At 39.3% G+C, this 26,025-nt stretch overlaps 1 protein-coding gene across 2 annotated transcripts in view; it reads left to right on the forward strand.

Annotated features, from left to right (window-relative positions):
* PRRX1 (paired related homeobox 1) overlaps positions 1-26,025 on the forward strand; it is a 73,589-nt gene that overhangs the window by 37,707 nt on the left and 9,857 nt on the right. For both annotated transcript variants that reach the window (XM_069541486.1, XM_060033841.2), the window contains exons 2-3: positions 17,901-18,076; positions 22,788-22,969. In XM_069541486.1, coding sequence (XP_069397587.1) covers positions 17,901-18,076; positions 22,788-22,969 — 358 coding nt within the window. The remainder of the gene's footprint in view (positions 1-17,900; positions 18,077-22,787; positions 22,970-26,025) is intronic.

Genomic DNA, 26,025 nt, shown 5'->3' on the forward strand with positions numbered 1-26,025 from the left:
AAAAGGGCTGGAGAATGGCAAAGAGAAGAGAAATAAGGGTTCCCGTGGGCTCAGAAGGAGACAGGCTTGCTTGGATTTGAATTGCACAAAGCAACACAAAAATACGATGAGAAGTGCCAGTTTGCCTCAAAGTACAAATGCATGCACTTCTGGGGGTTTCATATATATATAATTATACTTAAAATATACCAATAGAGTTAGCAATTTTAAAATACCCTGTGGTCAATATTTTGTCATATCTGATATTATATTTTTAGAAATTTTCTTTCTTTTCTTTAATAAATCAAGTTGCTTAAAGTGAGACTCCTCAGGAGCCTGGGAAGTTCAGTAGGTCTCAGGTGGAATGTTGGAGGGTGGAGGCAATACCAGGTAGTATAGAGCCTTTGATGGGTTGAGTTACTGCAGGTTCCTAGTGGAGGGGTGCGTGGACTTTTTGGATATACATTTGGACCATTTGGAAAGTCCTCAAAGCTCTGCCATACAGTAAAAAATTTCACTTCTTCATGTCCTGAATTTGTACTTTGAATCTTTTGTAACTCAGATACACATATACTTAATAGATTGAAAGAAAGATCAGCAGGGAAGTTAAAAACAGGTACATATCAGAGAGATAGTGAGAGATGATGGACAGAGATATTATGGTGGAAGTTTAAGAATCAGAGATGCCTAAAGCATCCTGAGCATTAAAAGCAGCAGGATGGGCCACATTATTAGTACTGACTTTTTGAATATATAAAGTGTCGATGTTTGCCTCACGCCGAGCCAAAACCACACTCTATGCAATTAGCAGGATGCTATCTGAAAGGCAGAACTGCTCCTGTCACCCACTCCCCTGCTGAAAAATTCATTACTGACTCCCCTGCGCTAAAGGATGAAGTCCAAATGCATGTTTTAGGAGGCCCTCCACCATCTGGCCCTGCTTTCCCTACAGCTCCATCTTTCTCCTCTTCTCAAAGATCCCAATGCTCAGCTTCAGCAACACAGGAAGGTCAAGATCATATCACTTGCCAGCCCTGCCTTCTTGAGATGTCTACTTTTCCGAAACTGTGAAATTAGGACAATGACATGCTCCTTCATGGGGCTGGAATGAGGAATAAATGAAGTGAAAATCCTCTATTAGGAATGAGTAATACTGCTTTCTATAACTTTGCTCCATCCATTACAAGCAGTCATCCCCCCCGGTCAAAGTGTAATTTTTTTCCTTGAAAATCCAGTGCAATTTGTTTCTCCTTTTCTGTGACTCTTTTTTTTTTGCGGTACGCGGGCCTCTCACTGCTGTGGCCTCTCCCGTTGCGGAGCACAGGCTCCGGACACGCAGGCTCAGCGCCATGGCTCACAGGCCCAGCCGCTCCGCGGCATGTGGGATCCTCCCGGACCGGGGCACAAACCCGTGTCCCCTGCATCTGCAGGCAGACTCTCGACCACTGCGCCACCAGGGAAGCCCTGTGACTCTTTTTTTTCATCTGTTAAGATGCAGTTGATCCCTCCTTTGTTCCACAGCTTTGCAGTGTATGCCTCTGTTATTTTACTTAGCTCATTTTTTTTGAAGTTACCTATTTATAGATCTGTTTTTCTCACTAACCTGTGAGCTCCTTGTGGGGGTGAAGGCCATTGACCTTGCATACTCACCAGCCCCTAGGTGTTCAGTAAACATATGTCACATTGAATAGAAAGAAAACACAAGATAGGAAACCTGAACTGATTCATCATTGCAACTTTATTTTAATTCCATGGTTTAAAGGCTCGTATACACCTTGGGCATGAACTCAGTTTAATTTGTGGGCTACTGATCATTCCATCTCTACTCAGGCCAAATGCTTTGCTTGCTTTGTTCAAGAATCGCTCATTTGTCAGACTCCCCCTGTGGAGTTGGTCTGTGTGTGAGGTGCGTGTGAGGGAAAAGCAGAGGCACATTTCTGCTAACAAATGTAGTTTCCATCACAAAAGAACTAAAAAGAGAACTACCCAACTTAATTTCTTAGTGGGGCTCACCGGATCCTTAAATTGAGGTGCTTATCTACGTTCACATCAGACGATATTGAATTTTGCTGGTTTTTCTCATGTTTTCCGTTGTTCTATCTCATGAGCACACTCTGAAGGATAAACACTTACATTTTTAATTTTATTTTGATAGCACTTAAGGCAAAGACAGTATAATATGGTTCTTCCATAAATGGCAATAGTAGAGTATTTCAAACAACGTGGGGATTCCAGAAAGCTGAGGTCGCGGCACTTCAGTGATTGATGATGCTGAGTGTAACGGATGGGTACTAGGTCTGTGCAATTATCTTGTTCCCACTGGCCTTGTGCATAATCGGATTTATGCTCCCATGATTCTGGGAAGAATTTGTAACGAGTTGATCAGGAGAAGAATAGAAACATCTTGTAGGCTGTAACTTCAGTGTTTAACATTTTGCCAAGTCAAATGCTCAGAAGTGTTTCTCTGAAAGAAACACCTCTTATAAAAATCATATGATTGCAACCCAATCATATATATATCAAGAAGTTGGTGTATTTATTTATTTCAAATTCTGAGTTAAAATTATATCCAACATACGCTCACCAATTCCTATGCACTTCTTAAAAGTTCTTTCATTTTTTGATAGTTTTAGGAAGGACATTTTATAACCTCTGCATTCTTTCAGGAAAGAATGCTGGTTCTATGAAAGACAAACAGAGTAAAGAGTTTCAGAACTTGGGCTCTGTAGCCAAACTACTAAGAGTCAAGTGTCAGCTATGTGCCCCTGGTCAGGCTGCTCAATCCCTCTCAGCCTTGGCTTCTTCATTTGCAACATGAGCATATAACATGACCTATTAAGGTAATGAAATATAAAATATTCCATGTAAAGTACTTAACAGTGATTCTTGGAAAATAGTAAGTACTCAGTAATTGTTCGTTATTAAGAAATATTAATTAAGTACTTACTTGGGAAATCATATTAACACAACATCACATTAGATCCTGGAAAGTAGGTAAGACAGTTACAAAATATTGTGTCTGCCTTTACAGAGTTTACAATAATAATGTCTTATTTGTATGCATAGTAGTTTTTAGGAAAAAAATCTTATTTGAACCTCACAACAATCCTTTAAGATTTTTTTTCATTTGTTAGTAAAGAAACTGGAGCATAGTAAGGCTGCGAGTTTGTTGAATGACAGTGAGGGGCAGACACAGGTCGGGCACTCAAGGCTCTTGTCTTGAGTTAGTGTCATTTCCAATACACACCAGTCTCTCCCTTTGAGTAGCTATTGAGACTAAAATACATAGAAAACAAAGAAGACAATGTAACAGTGTATAACAATGTGCTAAATTGTGTGAATCAAGCACTTAGTGCAATTAGAGTTAAGAAAAGAGAATAACTCATGTGATCTTGAGAAGTCGGGAAAAGTAAAATAAAATTTTTAATTAGAAATAAAAACAGTGAACTCACCCACTAACCATTTTTAATTCTGAATGTTACTGAACATTGGTTTCTCTTGTACATTAAGTTAACGTTACTTTACTTAGTTTTGCTAAATTTATTAAATTATTAATATATTTTTCCTTAAAATTGTATTTAAGTGCTCTTTTCTTATACTGTAAACACATTTGGAATATAAATGAAATAGCATATGTGAGGTGTTTTATGATCTTTGGAAGAAAGGCATCATAAAAATGCAACCTCTCAACCCTCAGAAGTTATGAATACAATTACATTGTCTCTCTCTAATGGAATTCTGTTTTCTCCAACTGCACTGAGAATAAAGTGGGGAACATAGATTTCTAGTTCTATTCCTGAGGTTTAAAAATCTCTAGGCTGTGGTTAACTTTTGGCTTGAGACCACAAAAAACACACTCCAAATATTTGTCATATCCAAAGGTTAGGTAGGGTACAAAGATGTAATTGATTTATTGGCCATTGGTCACTGGAGTCATTGTATAGGACTGTATGCAAACTTGCCTTCTTAGCTGTACTATATTCTTAAAGGCACCTTGAGAAGCAAGCTAGACTTGGGAAAGCCAGTGACATACATCTTCCTGTCTCCTGTCCTGAGCTCCCACAAGGGATGATCTTGGAGGAACTCGCCATCATGATAGTCTTTGTTGAAACAAATAAAACGGTAGACAGATTTGCCCCAACAGATCTGCACCCTGTGTATAATAGACTATACACCAAACTCTTCTTAATCCTAAATGTCAGAGTTTTTCTCTCAGCCTGGGAAGTAAATTGTTTTTCTGAATGCTCTCCTTTTGGAAGAGGCATCAACTTGGAATCTAACTAACAGGCCTAAATTCTGTTGTTACTGGATCCTTTGCAACATTATTTTTCCAGCCCTGACAAGAAACTGCTTTTCTAGAGGGACCCATAAAATCTACCTAGTGGCTTTGGTCTGGATTTTGAAACATATACTGCAAATGGTTCCAAAGGCTTGCGTATTACTTGGGTCCTAGTGGGATGGTGTTAATGTATAAACACTCACAGTTTAATGGAAGAGCATCCTTAGTGATTCATCTTTAATGCACTCCTACTCCTTTTGTGTCACTTCCCCTCCTCTATGTCTGCATTATGCAACAATTTAAGACCCCATTGATATAGCACTTGGTTGTACCAACCAGCACAACTTGGCAATTGACTTACTTGGAACCTTACACACTCTGCCTTGGTTTATTTAAATTTTAAAATTTAAACATCTGAAATATCTATTTAAGATTTTTTTTTGTTTACAGCTGAGTCCAGCTGGCACTGATATCACATGAGCCATTGTCGGGGAGCTCCTACCTAGAAACTAATATGTCAAAGTGAGTTACCAGATATAGCTGACATGAGACTAGGTAATGATGATAGGTCTTAACAGTTTTAGTGGGCTACACAGAAAGCCCAAACAAGTAAAATCTTTCACAATGCCAAAGGTTGGTCCTGTCCACTGGGGGCAGTTGGATCTGCTTCTGGTTCTCATGTTTATAGCACTGTTGCAGTTCAACCCAGGATTCTCTGAGCTGAGTCACACACACACTCACGCAGACACACACACCCACGCACATGCACATGCACACAGACTTTTTATAAAAAATATGTCCCCCACCTCTAAATGTCAGATTATTTTAAAATTCCAGAACTTTATAAAATGGTTTTTCATCTTTGCTCTCTTCTCAACTGTTTGAATACTTGCTAAATCTGAACATTTTCTTTAAAGTTTATCTAAAAGAAAATAAGCATCTACGCAATGCTGAAATAACCCTGATATCCACAAAGGTCATCAGTAATGTTATTTAAAACATCAAGAACACTGCAGATTTGACTGCAAAAATGTGTATCTGTGGAGTTATATAATATCTAGTTAGTCATAGATTCCAAAATTGGAGATAATTAGTAAGTAAATATATTATTCTTTACTATATACCTCTTTGAGGGCACAGATTTATTCATTGGTCAAGTATTTGAAGAAGAATTTATAATTTAAAATCAGGAAAAGATATTAAAAATCTAACAACATGCCACATTTGATAACAATAGAAATGGAAACCCAGCTTGGCAAAGTTACATGCTTAAGATTACATGACTGGGAAAAAAATCACATGATTTTTAGTACCAGACAGGTCAAGAACCCAGGTTGTCTGACTTTTAATCCACTGGAGTACCTCCCCCACCCCTGCCCCCACCAATTATATAAAACTGTCTTTATAATAAAATTCTATGAAGACATAAATATTGGATTTCTGGGGAAAGGTATAAAATCACTATCGTGAAAATCTGATCTGGGGCTATGACTAATTAGAGATAAAGTTTGATATAAAACTAGACTCTCTCAAGTCAAGAAGTTAATTATACTGATGTCATTCGGTGACCACCTAGGCTTAGTGGCAAACAAAGTTAGTGCCCTTTTGGCTTTTGGGAAGATCTGAGACTGGTGCTAAAACTAGAAGTCTCCAGGAAAGAAAATCATGATAATCCTCTAGCCAAGGAGCTTTACTTCCAAACTGACAGACCTGTAGTAAAGAAGGAAGTTTAATTATGCTCTCAAGGGAGGTATGACCACTACTGGAAAACCTTAGTATGAAAACAACCAAACAGAACAAAGTGAAGGAGCCCAGCAGGGGTCTGCAAAACACAACTGAAGAGCAAGAAGGAAGTTGATTTCCTTGTAGGTAACTCCCTCTTTGGCTAGATAAAAAAGTATAAAACTGCAGCTTAGGGTGGTCTCACTTTCCCAGATCAGTTACTGTATGCACACGTCCTTCAACCAATTTATGGCAAACATTATGTTTCTAAAATCTTATTTTCTAAAATCTCTTCTCCCATCTATACACCTAATCCATATGTTTTTTTTGTGAGTCACCTGAGTTCATAAAATCTTCCAGTTTATTCCTAAGATGCTTTATTTTAAAGGTGCTGCCTTCCCAGTAAGCTAACCACATCGTCAAACCCTGTGCCATTTTATCAACATTGCAGAGGAATAGAGAAGAAATAAGAAGAAAGCCAGCAAATGAAAGTTGAAGAATGGTTTTGTAGTGGAATTAAGCACTAGTTTTGTAGTGGAATTAAACACTAGTTTGTCCTGGTTTATCCTTCCTCTTGGTTCAACATATTGCTATCAGAGTCCTTTCTTGAAAATGACTTAAAGGTTGGAAAAAGATCTAAAGGTAGGGAAAATCTGTAAAAAGACGCAAGGATGTGGAAGGAAGAATGGCTGTATTGGCAATGCATGCACATTGGGAACAGGTGTCAAAGAAGAGAAAGATTTAGGTGGTGACTAAAGAGCCGTTGTTCTTACCCTTGGTTATCCTCCTTTTCTAGTTACCTTCTTTTTAATCAGTAAAACTTGTTATTAGGTCTTTCCTCCATCCTGGCTTCTTCCTGTTATGAGCTGAGCAGTATAAAGTCTTCTTGCCAACTTTCAGATGATGCGGAGTTGGAAGTGGTGGCCATGACATGACTCACAGTGACACATAGATTACTCATAGGTTTCCACTCTAGGCAAACAGAATCACCTACTCACAAGGAGTTCTTTAGGGCTGTTCAACAGCAGGGGACATGATTCAGTGGAATAAGATTATCCCACATGGATTTTTGAGTGCTTTGCCCAAAACCTTTTTTCTCTCATATGACCTTAGTGCATCAGCTTTCTTACCGGTTAAAAGTCACATATCCCTGGAGAGGAAATCGCCATATAATTAAGGTTTAGGTGTGGTTGACAGTAATGTTCTTGTATGTTGGCAAATGAATTAGTCATGCTTTTGCCCAAGCTCCTTTACCAGTGAAAAGGAACAGAAAACACAGAAATAACTAACTAGAAGAGAATACAACCTAAAGCTAAAAATATATATTTTTGGAACAGAAATAACTGTATCAGGTCACCACTAACATGTTCAATAATTCCATAATGTGTCATCATTACCAAAGTCAAAGATTTCATGAGTGTTACTGAGATATATAGGGCTCTGTTCTACACACTTACTCACCTGCCTCAAGGCTCTCTTCTAACTGGGGTGATAATTACTGATGCAAAGTCATGTGCAAAGAAAGTGCATGAGAGACCTGGGTAACGCATGCTCCTGGAATTTATGTGCCTTGTAGAGATTGCAGTAACCCTTCATAACAGGAAAGTCTCTGTGCCAAGACTTTATAGAAACTCAGCCCTGAAAGGGCTGTCAGGTTTGTGGCTGAGTGTGAATCAACCAGGTGTACAGAATAGGCGTTTTCACCAAGCACAGTTAACATATTCATTAGTCATTCAAAGAAAAGAGCCTAAAGTATGCCAGGCACTAATGCTAGAGGCTGGGATACTACAGTTAACAAGTCAGAAAAGGTTCCTGCCCCCACGCAACTCATATTCTAGTGTGTGAGCCAATCAACAGCAATAATTATTTGTCATAATTATTAGTTTGTCATAAGTTGCAAAGCCGATGGTTCATTCAGATTCTGGAAGGGGAATAGTTATAGGAAGGCTACTTCTGCTTGGTGATCAAAGAGGGTCCCTATGGAGAGCTGACAGGAGGAGGTTAACTATGGAGGTTGACTGAGACTTGGAGGAGGAGAAGGTACCATCAGTATAGTCAGTGGATAGGGGAAAGGCCTAGTATGTGTGGTTAGGCAAAGACAGACGAGGTCAAAGAAGAGTACGAATGACACATGAGGAAGGCATGATTTGTCACCATCATCAGCTGAACAACCAGAATGGGGTGAATGGAATGACAAGTCATAATGCAGCTGAAAAAAGGATGCTGAACTTCACATGTGACAGAGGGAGGCTCATGCTGACTGTGTCTTCTTACTTGCCAGCCACTTTGGTGTCTCTGTCCTCCTCCCTCGCCCATTACTGGCTCTGATGGCCACCACATCTACTGGAATCTCTTTTCTCTGTTTTTACTTTACTTTTCAAGTGCTCATGGCTTCATTTCCCAAATCGATTATAAAGTGCCTTGAAGGTGGACTACATGTAATATTTGTCTATTTCTCAGAGCACCTACTTGCCTGGTGTGTAGTAGATGCACACCTAATATTTGTTCAAATGAATGAATAAGGTGATAGAGACAGGATGTGAAGGTCAAGAATAAGCATGACCGTTGTTAGTGGCACCAGTTTTGGCATTAGTCTAAAGTGGTTGACATAGACAGTGTTTTCAGCAAGTGTACTGTCACCCAACCCACAGTTAGGTGGTCAAAGCTAGTAGAAGTAATAATAGAAATAGCAGTTATTCTCATTTCTGTTAAGTAAATTTAAATGTTAGAATAACTGTTTCTTAGAAACCTCTCAGGTTGCCTCTTTTTTCTTGACTGCGATTATAGGTGAACTAATTTCTTTTAGAATAAAGATTCACATAAATTTCAGTTTGGAGACATATGTGCAGAGTACTCTGGACACAGAGGAATGGGTCAATCACTTCAGCTTCCTCCAGGCATGAGTAATTACAGAATAGTCTTCATCCAATATGTCATCTAGCCAAAGGTTTTCCAAAACATAGACAAGAACGAAACAAAGCAAAACCAAACACATAACAACAAAAACCAAAGGACATGATTCAGTCATTGCCTTAAACAAACAATTATTAAAAGTTTTCTATTGGGCTAGATACCGAAAATATAAAAACAATCCGAAAAACCCACAGTGCTGGATTTGAAAGAGATCTTAGTTGCCTAGTCCAACCTATAATTTTTCCAGTAAGAACACTAAGGCCAAACATCACATATTTGGTCAGCAATCCTGCTGAATTAGGATCTGAACCTCCTGATTGCCAATCTAACACCCTAATTGCCAATTTCCACAACTGCTCCATAACAGAATTTAAAGCAAAATAGAAGGAAATGTGTATATACCTAGTTGTTATAATTTTTAAAAAACATGTATTGTTTATGTCTTAAAGCAACCCCATTTTACAGATAAGAAAGTTGAAATCCAGAGATGTTACAGTGTGATACATTTCTCAGAATATGTCAAGCTTTAAACCACCGTTTACACTTTGGCTTTTCTAATTCTTGAAAGAGAATTTTAATTTCCTTTCACTTAAACATTGTTTAAAGATACCAGGCTTCTTATGTTGACCATTTTGGCATATTTTAGTCTTTATATTAGTTTGATGTCAGAGGCCAGAGTAACACCTGAGAGGGGCTTTAATCTCCTCTTTAGCCCTCTTCATTTACTCTATACAGTGTTAACAGAGTTATCCTTGGCTCCATCTTTATTGTGATGAAAAGCTAATTCTCTGTTCTCTGTGGCTTTCTCTGCTATAGGCATCTGTCCTTTTAACTTGAGATGAAAAAGCATAAGGAAAGACTAGTCATGCTTCTATTCTCAAGTGTTCAAGCCTCATAATTGTCTTTTTATCCAAGTAAAAGAGCCTTGTTCCACCACTACTGTCCTTTCAAGAGCTGAGCTGACTCATTAATCATGTACATCTCCTTCATTACTATCTGCTGCCAGCTATGTTTGTTTGCTTTTTTAAAAAATGTATTTTTTACGTATTTTTCTTGAGGACATTAAAATTTATTACCCGAAAAATGAATCATTAAAAAAAAATGACTTATAGCGGTTGCCTCCCATGGAGACACCAATTTCCACTGCTAACGTTAAGACTATGTTGTGTCTTTTACAAAATAACAACAAGTCTTACTACAAAGGGAAGATGCTACCCAAAGAAGACAGGAGCTTATAACTCCTCTAAGAGCTTTGTTTGTAATCCTACTGAACTACACGGCACTTCCAAGGGGACCACACACCTGGAATACTGCAAGTTTAGAAAGCTTTTAAAATCTCCATCAGAACTCACTCTTTTCCCAGAATTCGCTTTCCTTGGTTTCTTTTTATCCCTTTGGAATTCACCAAAATGCTCAGACATTTAGAAAAAAAAAAAGTCACTGAATAAATATTGAGTAGTATGACCCAACTTTTGTGTTTTTAGACATGTGGCAACCAAATTAGTCAACCCGAGGCAAACAGGCTGCGAAATCATTGAATTTTCATAGCCTGGGTTTAGCCCTTGGTTGTCTTCTTCCTTTCTCCTGTATTTTTTTTTTAAAACTTGTTTCTAGTGAGATTACTTGTTAAAGGAGAAGGTTGCTGTCTTTGAGTCTTAGAATCTGCCTGCTTTCTGAAAGTTTCTTTTCAAAATTTTAATTGAGAGAGGAAAACTGATTGCCTTGTTAGAAAGCTAGGAATTGACTAGCAGTAGAAAAGTGACCCAAACTGCACTGATTTCCATGTGCAATTTTGGGTCTATTGTCATGTTTCAGTTCTTTTTTAATTTATAAAGTTTTTACTCATTTTTCATGCTCCCTAGATCTCAACTATGCCCTCCATCAAACCTAACTAAGCCAGATCAACATATTTGAATGTTTTTCTCACTATCTCCCCAGTTATGCTGTGATAGAGATCTTAGTGAATAGTTAGATACCAACAAACAGTAAGCAGAAGAAAAAAGGAAGAACAGCAGTGGTTTTGACAATCCACCTCCAAGAAGAAATTGCAGCAGCAGTGGTAGCTGTTAAAATCCACCACTTACAAAACAACTGCTATGTGTCAGACTATCTGCCTGCTCTGTGTTCATTATATTTTCAAGTGACCCTAGGAAGTAGGTAGTCTTACTTCCATTTTATTGTTTGGAAAATTGAGGCTCAGAGAAGTGAAGTGTCTTACTCGAGGCCACACAGCTACTAAAGTAGCAGGGCCTATAGGAGAACACAGGTCATTTTGATTGCCAAGCCAGTGAACTTTCCTCTCTACTCCACTGCACTCCCTCCTGATTATAGTGTAGTTAGCTCTGAGTAAAACATTCTCATTTTCCACTATTTTCGACATCCAGAAATGAATTGAAAAATGAGTAAATAAGTGATTCGTCCGTAGAGAATTGGGAGTAGGTTACATATCTGAAGCTGGAATTTTATGTCTTTATCGAAGAGAAGGTATTTTGTGCAGTAACTGAACTCCTATGATAATAATTCCAATATATGAATATTTTATGTCTGACTGTTAATTTGTATTCACTGAGCATTGATAAGAGCTTCAATTAAATACACATGTAAACTTTGTATTCTGAAGTTATAGTCTAAAATAGACCCAGAGTCACATGGAAAAATGATAGCATGGGGAAAATTGTCAATATAGTTCCAGAAGAAAGCTAGGGTTCCAATATAGGGCCGCATCGGAAGGCTTGCTTTGTATCGGATATCCTCAAGGTTCTGGTCAGGAATCCTTTCAGAAAAATGTCTTACGAGAGTTAAAGTAGATAAGATGATATGGATTGTGTTGATATTTTTGACTGTATGGAAATGTATTGGTCCTACAGAGGTGAAAGCAAATATGTGAGATGAAGAAGTGAAAAGCAGTACAAACTGTATTATGATACCTCATATTCTCCAGTATTTTCTATTTCAAATGAGAGTTGGTTATACTCAGAGAGCTCAACTTTGAGCTGTATCTGCTTGAAACCACTGTATCTTTACACAGAGCCATTGATCCATCTTTTGGGTGAAAACCATTCAAAATAACATTATTTCAAACTTTTTAGAGCATTTTATTCTCCAAAGAACATATATTCCCCCAAATGTTTAAGGTGTTTTAATGCTATTTTCTAAGGTTTAAGACTCATACTTGACCAAAAATAAACCATGTCTATGCCAAGTTGACCGTAAGGGAAAAAATATACTCATCAAAGACCATCACGCAAAGTTCAGGTTCTGGCAGCCATGACCCTAAGGTGAGTAAGAGCTGTACAGTTGGGCATTTGTATTGGCTGAAACCTGGTCACTCTTGACAGTTGCTGGGATTCAGCAGTGGAGGATACCAGGTATGCTGCAGAGAAGATGCGGATGTGCTGCTGAACTTGGCTTTGGTCAGTGGGATGTGCTAAACTCAGTCTACACTCATCCCGGTGAGGACCTATGTGCCATTGATCGGAGCACTTATTGAAAGGATGCTGTCCTAATTACAACTGGAGCTTAGTGTAACCAAAGAAACTCAAATGAATGCCATAGCTGTATTTCACTGCTTTTCATAAGCCTTGCAATAAAAGCTAAACAGTTTTTAGTGGCTTTTACAATTATACTTCCCTTCAATTTTCCAAAGGTTACAGGGCCTGAACCACACAAATCCCATTAAAGTAAGTAGTTGTGCAATATAAGTTCCTTTGAAAACATTCTTCAATGCCCATAAAATGATCAGCCGGCTGCTCTTTAGATCCGCTTGCCTGCCATGTTTTCAGCCAAAAGGCAGATGACAAGCTTTGATGTGATGGTTGGTTTCTGCTACTGAAGCTGGCATTTTATCTTCTTGCATCAGATTTCTTCTCAAATTGATGTGACTCAGGCATACGAAACACATTTTTTTCTTCAGATGTTATTCCTAAAATATGTTTTTGCTGTACCTTTAAATTACATTTGGCTGACTGATTTTGGAATCTCAAGTGTCCCACAAGGTACAGAGCAGGAGAGCGTAAGGGCCTTTGGGAGTTAACTGGAGCCTGCACAGTGAGTGCAAACCTTAGTGAGGAGGAACCGCAGTGTGCTGCGTTCTCCTCACGCTTGAGGATGGCGCTCCTCCCTGTCTTCTCCACCCTCCCTTCAGTGCAACTTCAGGAGCCGCGAGTGAAGTTCACAGTGAATTTCAAGCTAGAGCCAAGGACAGAGCTATTGTTCTCTTTAACTTCTACTTGAAAGCGTGAGGGGTCTCCTCCCTAGAATTTACGGCTTTCTTTCCTAAAGAAGTGCTTGATAAGTATTCTAACATCCTGTTCCATAGGAAACACCATTCTCTTTAGCAGCTCTTCCCCCTGCGTGTTCCTGTTTGCTGAAATCATTCATTTATCTTAGATCTGCTTTTCTTGTAGGGAATAAAAAAGAAGGACCAGCTCCTTCATTTACGGAAGAGTCAGACCCACCCAGCTTTCTCCCATCTCTCTAAATCTGGTGGTGAACCTGTTTGAAAAAGAAACATGGTAAAAAGATTTTTTTCCTCCACAGGTAAAATTATCCAGGGACAAAAGATAATGTTAATCTAATTATTTACTATGCACTGTTAAAAATAATAATTGGAATCAGAAGTTATTCAGCCCTCCAAAACCTTACGTAAATCACCAAGGTTCTAATTTTCTGGGACTACTTCTGTACCACAATACTACTATAACTCTTTCAAATTTTATTGTCATTTAATGTATCAAAAGACCTTATGTCTTTTATATAGGAATACTTGAGCACAGCGAGGTGACAAAGCATTTACATAAAAAGACATGAACCATAATTTTAAAAAAGTATTTGATTATGTACTAAAATATGTTTAGGAATTTAGATATGGAGAAATCAATATGGACTGGCATTATCAGCAAAGTTATATGAGAAAGTAGGATTAAGATGTGTCATAGGAGACCGAGATTTTGAACTGTGTCCTAAAATGAAAGAAAGGGAAGGACTAATATGAATGTGAGGAGAAGATGGAAGGTGAGGGTTTACTCCTGTGCTAAAGGAACCCTGCACACACTTAATTGATGAAGCAAGCACTTACAGAGGCCTTTGAAAAGTGAAATCCAAGGACGTCTGGATCAAAGTTGCTGTCCTAGATGAGAATGGTTCCATTTTTGTAATGGCTCTTCTGGCAGGAATAACAGCTTGTGATACACGTGGACCCTCTTCCGGAGACCCTCTTTATACAGCTAGTTTGGTTAAACCTACCTTTCCCATAAAATTTTTTCCTGGGGTAGTGGTTTTTTATTTATATCTGTGGTGAGTCATTGCCCCTCTCCTGCACAGGGTGTATATTGTCATTGGCACTTAAAAGTAGAGTGGAATTAGAAGTCCTGGCTTCCACACTACTATATATAAAATAGGTAACAAACAAGGACCTACTGTATAGCACAGGGAACTATACTCAATATTTTGTAATAACCTATAAGGCAAAAGAATCTGAAAAAGAATAAATATATATTCTTTTATATATTATATATATATATATATATATATATAAAATATATATCTGAATCACTTCACCGTTCACCTGAAACTAACACAACATTATAAATCAACTATACCTTAAATTAAAAAAAAAAAGAAGTCCTGGCTTCTAGCTCTGGCTCAGTCACAGCTCGTATTGTGATTTGAGGCAAATCACTTCATTCTTCTAAGCCTCATTTACCTCATCTGTAAAATAAAAGGGTTGAATTAGATAATTTCTCTGGTTTCATGGGGTGCCAATATTTTATGACTCATGAATCCAAGTGAAAATTAACCTGCTAATAAGATCATTTTTCTTATTTTTATTAGAAAGCATGGCAGTAACTGCATACTTACAATTTACTCAATCATTCATAACATACATAATCATCCATAAAATCTGTAAACACCTTGGATTTGAAACATGATTTTGATAAAAATGTATCCGTGTACCCTGTGGTTATCCTGCAGTTTGGTGAATCCTACCCATTTCAGAATTCCAAAGAGTTAGCTATTTCCTGATGGCCAATTGGCTGTCAGCATCCTTGGGCAGCATCTTTCAAAATCAACCTTTACAGTAGCTGTTTTTATAAGAAAGATGATATTCCAGCAATGATAAAAATACACTACTTTCTCTACCCTGTATTCAACCAGAGTTCAGAATCTGATAACAGTCCTTATCCCAGGTGTTTCAAATATCCCACATTTGGAAACCCGTACGATGTTCACATTTTCTCTCATGCTGCTGATGAGATTGTACTGATCCTGTTCTGTGTTCTTGGGGGAAAACAGGGAGCTCATAGTTGGTGATTAGTGAGCAAAGACAGACGAGCCGAAGGGCTGCCGCTCAAGCTGTCTCTGTTGCCCCGTCACTGTCTCTTTCTGTTATACTTGTGCTCTGAAGGACGTTTGCCAGATACACTCCTTGGACCCCTGTTATTTGTGTGTCTTTTCTCACCTTCAACATGATCTGGACTGGTGTTTTCATTTGTTAAAAACAACAAGAACATTCACTGGGAAACTTTTGCTGGAATCATTTCAGGTCATCACAGCTATTTATTCTCTGTCATAAACTATAATTCTCCATTTCCCTTGCTCCCATGTCAGGGGAGTTGGTGGTTTATGGTGGACAGGCAGTGGAATTTGAGTGAAGAGTGGAAGATTTCAAAGAACTACTGAAAGGCTATGGAGCAGGTTGTAGTACTAACAACAAAACATAAAAAATTCTTGTTCTCCATCATAGTTTGGCAGTACAAGAAGAAATGGGCTTACCAAACAGCGTAGAGGATTTATAATTTGTGGTTATACCTGAGAAAGCATTTTCTTTGAGGAAAGAAAGCAAATCATGGGATTGGCTTAACAAGGTATTTCCTTTATATGATTAAAATAGCCTAGGGTCTAATTGATCTCAGTCTAGGGTTGGTATGGAAGCTAAATATTTTTTGCAGACTTCTGTTTAATAGGAGCATGAAATACAGGTGTGGTGCTGTCAAAAGGCCTGAATGACTGAGAGAGACCTGAAGTGCAAGACATAGAACTGTAAAAAGATTTAGAAAGAGAATGGGAGCAACAGGAATGCCTTCAAATATTCAAATAGGAAGGAGCATACAAACGCAAGGCAACAGCTGAAAGATGTATGATCCTAGGTGTTTGAACTCTAGTGTTGACATTATTATAAACTAATTTTGCTAATAGCTAAATAGTGGTAAAATCAGGGTTGTTGGATGGGATATTCCAGGCGTTGATAGATCCCAGAAATCATGATAATTAAATTGGCTCCATTCTCAAGATGCCACTGATCTGACCTTCTTATTGAGAGTGTCACAAAACTGCCTTCAAAGCAGGGCTCCTTGTTGAGGTACCACAGTGGAAGAAACTAGAGAGGTGGTCAACTCTGAACACAGCCATAAAGCTGAGAGAATGGGTGTCAGCAGCTTCTTAGCTGGGGGAATGTGGTTGAGATCATACGGCTTTTTTTTTTTTTTTTCCTACAGAAACAATTTTCTAAAGACAGGAAAAGTTTCACATTTTCCCTGGACACAAATTCAACAAGCACTTACTATATCTAGGTGCTTTAACTATCAGGAAGGAATGAGCAGTCTCTCTTCTGAGCTCCAAGGGCTTCATCCTCCACTGATGAAGCAGCACTCATGAAGAAGGGGTCTCTCATCAAAAAGTCTTGGATGCCTTAGTTAGGCACTGAGAGATCTGAGCTAGGAACTCCTAGATTTAAGCTGCACTTTGAATCCCCGCCCAAATCTGGAACATGCCCTCAGTTTGTAATACTACTACTATAGCTCAGGGGTGGGTCACTCTCCTCGGGGCATTAGAATTCATGTTAGTAATTTTTTGAGTATTTTGTGTGTTTATAGTCAGAGAGGATCAGGAGACTTTACATGTTGGAAAAAATGGCTGAGAGCTACTTTCTGTTGAATGTGGAGCTAGCAGCCACGCTCCTCTTTCTCTCCATCCTCACTCTCACTCATATTTTTCTTTGAGCTGAGTGGGGAAAGTGATTGGAAGTGTGAGTTCAGTTCATCAGGCTGAGCATGTGACTTGGGCCTGAGCAGCTTGAGCTGTAAGTCTCTGAGTGCTACACGGGCTCTGCAGTGGCTTGGGCGTCAGGGTGAGGGCTTGGTGGTGGTGTTAGCACAACTGGTATTCCGCGCAGCTTCACACATCCATCATTCCTGTCTGGGCTGAAGGAGGGTGGCAGGACAGGAGCACACTACTCTCTGACTGCCATGGGCAACCTGGATGATCAGCTTGCCAGGGTGCCTTTGGGGGCACTCAGAGAAAACCAAGGAGGAATCTTGACAGGTGAAAACATGGGGAAATGATTCTCCAAAGGTTCCCAAGAGCTCAAAGCCTTAGAACTCAAATTTGGAGTGAAACTGTTTCAGAGATGTTTCAGGACTGTTCTTGAGTTCTTAGAGGGTGAGTCTCAGGTCAGTGTCAGCTTTTGATGGTGTTATAGCACTAGCTCTGATCTAGGCTGAGGCCCCTGAAGCCTGCCTCAGCAACAGCATGGAGCCTTGAGCGAATACAGTTATGAGTTACTTGCCGTTTCCAGGAAAATGCATGGTAAAACAGAGATCCTTCTAATATTGCCTAAGACAAGTGAGGTACAAAGCAATCTACTCTCCTTCCCCCATCTCCAGAGAATATGGAGAGGAGTTAAATTTTCCTTTAGCCCTCTTTGACAAAACAGGCTTCAAAAAAATGTTTTTTTTTCAGCATACAAAAAATATCCCTCTGACAGTTCAGGTCTGGTCCCAGATTTAGAAGCAACAACCAAGCATGAGGACTGCTGCAGGCTCTTGGCATATGAACCTGATTGCACCAACGCCTGCATGTGCACACTGAAAGTGGCATTTGGCTATAGCACTTTGATAAGCGTGTGAGCCAAGGAAACAGTCTCACTGTAGGTACACCGTACAGAAGTGTAAACCGGGACCTCCAACGTGACTTTTTAGCTCCTTATCATCAATTTCTTCTATTCCAGATGATCAACTGAACTCAGAGGAAAAGAAAAAGAGAAAGCAGCGGAGGAACAGGACAACCTTCAACAGCAGCCAGCTGCAGGCTTTGGAGCGTGTCTTTGAGCGGACACACTACCCGGATGCTTTTGTGCGAGAAGACCTCGCCCGCCGGGTGAACCTCACTGAGGCCAGAGTGCAGGTAACCGGAGTATTCCCCTCCTTAGAGGCACATCTCTGAAGACTGTTGAAAAACACAACTTGTAGGTTTCAGACCAGAGCTGATCCTAAAAAGAATTATAAATGGACAGCATGAGAACAGAGTCCGTTTCTAATTGTGTTTCTTTTGGCAGCAGAGTATTTTTAAAAACTGAAGTGAATGCCTTTCAGCAGGGCAGAAAATGCCTTGCTGGAGGTCTCATTCCTCCCAATGTTTCTCACCCTTCCAGATCCATGTTATAAACATTGTCCATTGGAGGATTTGACTCTGCACCCTCCCTCGTCCACATCCCAGATTTCGACTTGAGTTGTAGGGTGGCCGGAGAGATGAACTCTCTGTCCTCCATCTCAGTTTTCCTCCCCAGACTTTGGGAATAGCTAAATCTTCAGGAAAGGTATTATAAATACACACAATTATGGACATGGATGGGAGTGAGAAATGAACACACCAAAGACCTTGCCCATAGGAACTGCATTAAGAGCACATTCAAATAGATGATTTTGTGTTTCTATGAAGTAAAGAAGGATAAGGGCATGTAAGACAGGGGAAAGAGAATCACATGTGTTTCTAATATGAATGCCATGAGACATCACCTACAAGCCAGACATCTAGAAATAATACCACCTGTGATTAGGAATAATAATGATGATAATCATAACTAACACTAGTTGAGCCCTTACATGCCAACTAGTGTTTGTAGTTACATAAACTAATCTGTCTAATCCTCACAACAATTCACTGAGGTGGATAACATTATTCATCTTGCAGATGAGGAAACTGAGACTCAGAGGTTAAAGTAGTTTCCCCCATGTCACACAGCTAGGAAGTGGCTGAACTAGGATTTGAAGACAGATATGCAGATTCAGAGTTCATGATTTTAAGCACTACAGTAAATTTTAAATAAGTAAGAGTCTTCTGGCTAAATGCTTTTTCAAGCAGTGCTTTGCTGTCTTTGCTGAGAGTCAAGATTTTATTATTTTCCATATTGCCAGTGGTAGGCTGCTCTTTTTTTTTTTTTTTTTTGTGGTACGCGGGCCTCTCACTGTTGTGGCCTCTCCCATTGCGGAGCACAGGCTCCGGACGCGCAGGCTCAGCGGCCATGGCTCATGGGCCCAGCCGCTCCGTGGCATGTGGGATCTTCCCGGACCGGGGCACGAACCCGTGTCCCCTGCATCGGCAGGTGGACCCTCAACCATTGCGCCACCAGGGAAGCCCAAGTAGGCTGCTCTTTTGATAAAGAGGGGTTGTGGGCCAAATCTGTCTTGTCTTCCCGAATGAGTTATTGTTTGCATATCTGTGTTCAGTCTGGGCTTAAAGGGTTTCTTTCTGCAAATAATAACCCTCTTGATGGGGACTAGAGCTAGACTCAAAGAGTGTGGAGGGTAGGAACTGTATCTAGTACCCTATGCTATGAGAGACATTCGTTGAGTTGAGGGAGAGGGTCCTAGAGGTCCCTTCAACCTGAAGAGAGTGTGCAAGAGTTTTCCCCATGGGAAACAGGGACTTCACCTAGAAGTGTTCCCCAGGAGAAAAAAAAATGTCATTGACAAAAGGGGAAAGTTGCCTGGGCACTGTGGTGCCCCCGAGGATAGGTGAGGAGAAGGCATACGTGAGGATGCGTATGTTACTGCGTGGCAGTCTCTCAGGGCTCAGATGAGAGTGGTCCACGGGCACAAACTCAGTTCTGCTCTCTCCGTCCTGCAGTCCAAAGCAGAACTCGGAGGTCTGCCTTCCAACATCCTCTTCCCCCATGCTGCTCACCACAGTTCTCCAAACACGTTCTCTGTTTCTACTCTTAAATCTCTTCCTCTCCTTCAAAAACCCCATATGTTTTATACCCCAGGCTTGGCCTGCAGTGGCCTAATAAATAATTTTAGGCCAATAACCCACAATTCCTGAAAGTACCATTTTTGCCATGGCGATCTGAATTTTAAATAAGGAAACCTGGACACGGCAATGCTGGAAATTTTTAAAAAAATGTGAAAGAACAATTTTGGGTTGAGAGCTATTTTGGCCCCATCACAACAATGAGCAAATGACGTTCTTATATGCTGAAACTATTTTATCTTCCACCTTTTCCATCCTACTACGTTCTAATGTCTTCTAGAGCTGTGAACATTTCCCACGTGAGCAGGACAGAATTCTCCCTCCGTGACTTTATTCTTCCTCCGTGAAGTCTTACCTTTTGCCAGTGTGAACCACTCCCTCTGACTCTGGCCTTCTTTATATTTATGGCTTTTATCGCAACATGACATGTATTATATTGAGTTGTATGTGGGCCAACTTCCCCAACTAGACTGTGAAGCCCTCTTGGATGGAAGCCATATCTTATCATCTTTGCAAAATTCACTTTTTTCCCTCAAATATTTATCGAGCATCTGTTATTCGCTTGGAACTGGTTTTGGTTTGCAGGGCATAAATAATACACTGGCCTCTCTCCTTAAAGTTGTTACAGACTGGGGGCAGAGAAGACAGATGTGCATATCATACTATTATCATAGAGTAAGATGATTCCTACACTACAGGAATGTTCAAGAATGAGTGATAGACCAGAGGAGGGAATGATTAAATCTTCCTGGGGAAAAAGAGAATACATGAACATTAAGCAGCCATTCTGAGCCAAGTCTCACAACAACCTGTGAGTAGGTATAATTATCTTCATTTGACTGGGGGACAAGGAATCAGAGAAATTAAATAACTATCCAAGGACAAACCTTTAAAGTCATGGAGCCAGTGTTTTTATCCAACTCTGTTAGACTTTAAAGTTATGTTCTTTCCACTACAACATTTCACAAAGAAGGTGATATTAAAGTTAAATCTTAAAAAACATGTCCTTGGCATGTGGACAAAAGGGAAGAATATCACAGGCAGAGAGAACATTCAGTGTGAATACACGTAGGTGGGAAAATAACCAAATATATTTGGGAGCCTTAAGCCCAGGTAGGATTGGAAATGATGAAGGGCCAGTGCATGAGATTCAAGTGATACAGGATGTGGCTGACTTGGTGGACAGTGTGCTAATTCTTGAACAGTCTTTGTTCTATGGTAATACATTTTGATTTTAATCTGTGGGTGATGGAGAGTCAGAGGATGATATAAAGCTAAAGCGAAGCCCTGATGCAATTATATTTGCATTTAAAACGATAACTCTAATAGCAATATGAAGGACACATTAGAAACAAAAGAGGTGAAGCCAGAAAAGATTCTGCCTCTACTGATTTGCACCCTGGTCTTCCATGGGGCACCAATCACATGGTATTTTATGTGAATGTTACCAACTAGAACTGTGAAATTGTCCCACTCCTCACCATAGGATTTCTTTCTCCCACACCTGGTCATGCGTTTCCATAATTGCACTTAAAATTCTTGTAATTTTTCAAATTTACATGTCTATCTTCTTTTAATAGATTGTGAGCTGCTTATGAGCAGAGAATAAGTCTCACCTCTCCATTCCCGGTATTTAGGCCAGGGTCTAGAACACAGTCGCCATAAAGACTTCTTGAATGAGTAAATGAATGAATAAAATACCACGGCAGTCTGGAAGAGTTGTAGTATCATGAGTCAGATGTTCTTAAGCTCAAAAACTCAGCCATTTATTACTTGTGAGAACTTTAACAGATTACTTAATCTCATTGAAACGGTTTCCTCAACTCTGAAATAGAAATAATAACACCTAATTGTGGAATTGTCATGATAACTAGAAATAATGTAGGTAATGTGCTTATATAAGTTCCTAGCCCTAATAGCACTTAATAAGTGGTAGGTTTATTATTAGCTGTAGTCGATGATATCAGTACTGCCCATTTCCTTGGAACCCTACAATTAAATATACTCCAGCCAACTTCCAATTTTCAGTATCTGCATTTCTGTTTCACAAGTTTCTTTCTAGAACTTCGGGAGACACGCCAGAAGTGTTGGAACATTTATGATCAATGACTGACAGGAGCCAGTGTACAAATCCACAGTTCTCTCACCCCTCCAGTGGGAGGTGTGTGCCCTGCATCAGTCCTTAGAGCCCCTTAAGGACTGAGCTCCCACAGAGGAAGCTGGTTCAGTAGCACAGTTAGAGGTTGCTTTTCTTCTGTTACTTCCTCCCTCTCTTATTGATATTCCTTGCACCTCCCAGATAAACTATTTGCTTCTTAAATCCTTGTCGCAGGGTCTACTTTTGGGAAGATGGAGAGTTTTCTTTCCATATCCAATAAGTATTATGAAAGCAGTTGAAGTTTTTGCCTTTTGAAGAACTTTGAAAAAACTTTTAAAATGCCATTGTATCTGTGCAGAAATCTAACGAGATTTTTCTGTTTTTGAAAAAACTTTTAAGATGCCATTGTATCTGTGCAGAAGTCTAATGAGATTTTTCTTTTTTTATTACAATTACAACAAGGAATATAATCCATATTTTGCTGTCACGTGGGTTAGTCATGGACCACATCTCCGGTGGCTTGATTATTGGAAGTACCTCACGGTCCTGTTCTAATAGTCTTTGTGCTTAAGAGCCCTGGAACATGGCCCACCAGGGAAGGATTATGGCATGTTTTCTGTTGTTCTGGGAAGAATTCCATACTTAGCCTAGATCTTCTATGGGAAGGTATTGCATGGTAAAAATCAACCAGGACTTTATTCATGGAACCTCTTCTTTGTTTTTTTCTCTCCCTCCTCATGCTCTTCTCTCCTCCCGACAATCTTCCAGGTGTGGTTTCAGAACCGAAGAGCCAAATTCCGCAGGAATGAGAGAGCCATGCTGGCCAATAAAAACGCTTCCCTCCTCAAATCCTACTCAGGAGATGTGACTGCTGTGGAGCAGCCCATCGTACCTCGTCCTGCCCCAAGACCCACTGATTATCTCTCCTGGGGGACGGCCTCTCCGTACAGGTGAATGACTGGCCCACTCTCCCTTGCTCCGCTTCCACACGTTTCTCAGCGGTTGGTCACGTTTAAAGCTGCTTGTGCAGCTGGCTGACATTTCTTACTGGGTTAACCTCTTCAGAGACATTCAACTTGCTGACATCCCCAGATTTTCACAGGAGATTACTAGTTGCCCCAGGAGCAGGGTTTGGGGCAGAAGAGAGAGGGGCAGGCCATCAGCAATCTCCTCTTGGACTCAGGAACTCTTGCAAAGGTTTCAAAGATGGGGAAGAATCTCAAAGAAAAGATCATTAAGCTATGCCCAGAGTCCCTCTTGTAATCATTCTGGAACAAAACTTCACTCCATTTCCAAATCTGATAGATTGGTTTGATTATATGCAAGTAGGAATTGAACATGTAAGGCTCTAAGTGTAGGACCAAAGGCAAACTTCACAATAAAACTGATTTTGAATGAAAAGAAAAGAAGTAAGGAAGGGAAAAAAGAAGGAGAGAGACAGAGAAAGACAGGGAGAGAGAGAAGGGGAAAAAACCCAAGATCATTCAGATAACTTTCATGGCCATAGTTCTTTGTTAGTAGGTGGGGATGTCTTATGATCCAAGATGCCTTCCTAATCTATTGCTAATTCTTGTCTACTTATCTGAAGTTCTTTGAGGGGTTAGTTTGTGTGTGTGTGTTTTTTTTTTAAATATATAAAAACAATGTATAATTTACACTAAATTTTTATATTTAAAAGGTGAAAAATATTAAGGAAGCAAATAACAGAGTATTATTTCAATGGCTTGGAAAGGCTTTTAACCTCCATTTATTATGCTGTCCAGAAAATACAGATTAATGCCAGAGGGAAGCTGAGACACATGTGCCTAATGCATTGTCATCAGTCTAAAGTGTCTTTATTTGAACCTAAACCTGAGTATTCTTAGAAACCAGATCAAGGCTATGTGTTCTCTGGCTGATTGCAGTGGAGGAGGAAGTATTTACAAATTCATTTATTATGCTTCTGTTTACCTTTTTATTGCTAAGGTTAATTAAAAGTTTAAAGAGAGGTTTTAAACTAATTATAAGATTATCTCCCAGTTGATGCTGAGCTACTGATGTGAAATGCAACATTAGTGAAACGCAAATACTTGCAAAAGTTGATCACTCTAATCAAAGCAAAAAAACCTCAACTAAATATTCTCTCTGTTCCAAATCAGTTCCTTGAAAGAAACAGCATAAATGGATTTGAAAATTTCTTTTAAATTCCCCATTGTGAAATTAGCCTGAATTGCTTTGGTCTTAGTACATGGAGATTCTATGCATAGGAAACTGGAAATTTCTATTGCTCTCAGACATAGTATGCTTTGCTGATTTCAAAAGATTAGTCCTATCTGTGTGTCCTATTTAAAATTTAGACTCCTCTCCCATAGGATTTACTAAAAACATATTTTGAAGACCATCGTGAAATGATATATTCTTTAATATTTTAAAAAAGTGGAAGACTGCTTTGTTTTTCAGATAAATATTGATAGTTCATAGACTCATTAAATGGCTTGGGAAATGGATGTGGATCAGAGCTTGATGTTTCAAGGTCTCTGGTTTGAATTTGGTCACAACCAGGGAGTTCAGCTCCTTTTTCTTCCTGGATCCTAGTGAGGAAGTTTTCATACCAGCTGTAATAACCCAGATGGCTGTCACATGGTCCTTACCAGTGAGAGGCGGAGGGCAGTACACTTCATGAGTGGGGATGAAATCTTCCCTGAATTAATGGCTAGATCACCTGGACCTCAGCAGAAGTTCAAATCCTGTGCCTGCATTATACATACTATGTATATGGGCATCTAATTGAAATTATTATGCAATTTATGTGTGCTATTTGGGGAAGTGTTCTATTTTATTTTGAATGATTATGTAGAAATACTAGATACACTTTAAAAAAACACTCAATTCCACCATCTTGAGCTAATTAGTGTTTATTTTTGCAATTAGAGTTCAGTATTTCATATAGTATAGACTTAGTATAAATACTATTTTGTATTCTGCTCCTTTCACTTAAAAATCATATAACCTAGTACTTCTTACTCAATTCATGGTATGCTTTTATATCATTTCTCTCTTAGACACAGAGTTTGTAAAAAATAATTAAAAATTTCATAGAATCTGATTGTTCATATTCTGTATGAAGAATTAATTCATCTCCAGATTTAAGTAGAAAAATGATGGTTTAAGCAGTCATTTAAGCAATAGTAATGTTTTTTGACCCAATGTTGACTGAAGTGTTTATATTTTGATTAATTTCTAAAAGTGGCACAAAGCTATTTTGTTTCTTAGAGATTTTTTCTGCTATGTTTAGAACCAAAATACATTATGATTTCACATTTTGAAGCTTGGTAGGAAATATAAGTCTTGTTAAGGAAATATAAAAGAAAACCAAGTGATGAAAAGCAGAGGAAATGATAGACCTTTTGTGTTATGGAAAATTAACTTGCTATTTCTGTTGGTACTATTATGTCAAATTAGTTATCTCACATGTGACATTCATTAAAAGGCATTTCTCTTGGTTAATCCTTGGACGCACCTGTGTGGCAGCTCTGTCCTTGATCTGGTTCCAAAGAACAGACCCAACACTTGCCCAAGTTTAAGCCTTCAGCAAGCAGAATTAGAGCGAGGGCTCATGATCCCTGTTTGTTTCTGTCCAAAGTATTAGGCCACATAACCATATTTTCATTCAAATTAAATCTTACACGATATTGAAAATAGTAAATCGTATAAGACTAGGAAACTACGTAAACATGCCTGTTTGATTCAGGGTTTGTCTCAGATCTGTGAAGCATGCCTGCGACTGAGGTCCACCTTCTGGGGTGTGTGGGTAACCCCTGGGATGAGAGAGGCAGCTTGGTCATGCAACCCAGGGACAGTGGAGCAGACAGTTTTGCCAAAGAGGACAGTTTGCTCACTTCCACAGCAAACTGTGGAAGAAGACAGGAGGAAAGCAAGACTCAAAGCAGAGAGCGTGTGTATGGTCAGAATTATGGGATGGGAAACAGCCAACATATTTTTTTCTGGGTGTCTTTTATATCTAGAG

The sequence above is a fragment of the Delphinus delphis genome, chromosome 1 (genome assembly GCF_949987515.2).
Source record: "Delphinus delphis chromosome 1, mDelDel1.2, whole genome shotgun sequence".
NCBI lineage: Eukaryota > Metazoa > Chordata > Mammalia > Artiodactyla > Delphinidae > Delphinus > Delphinus delphis.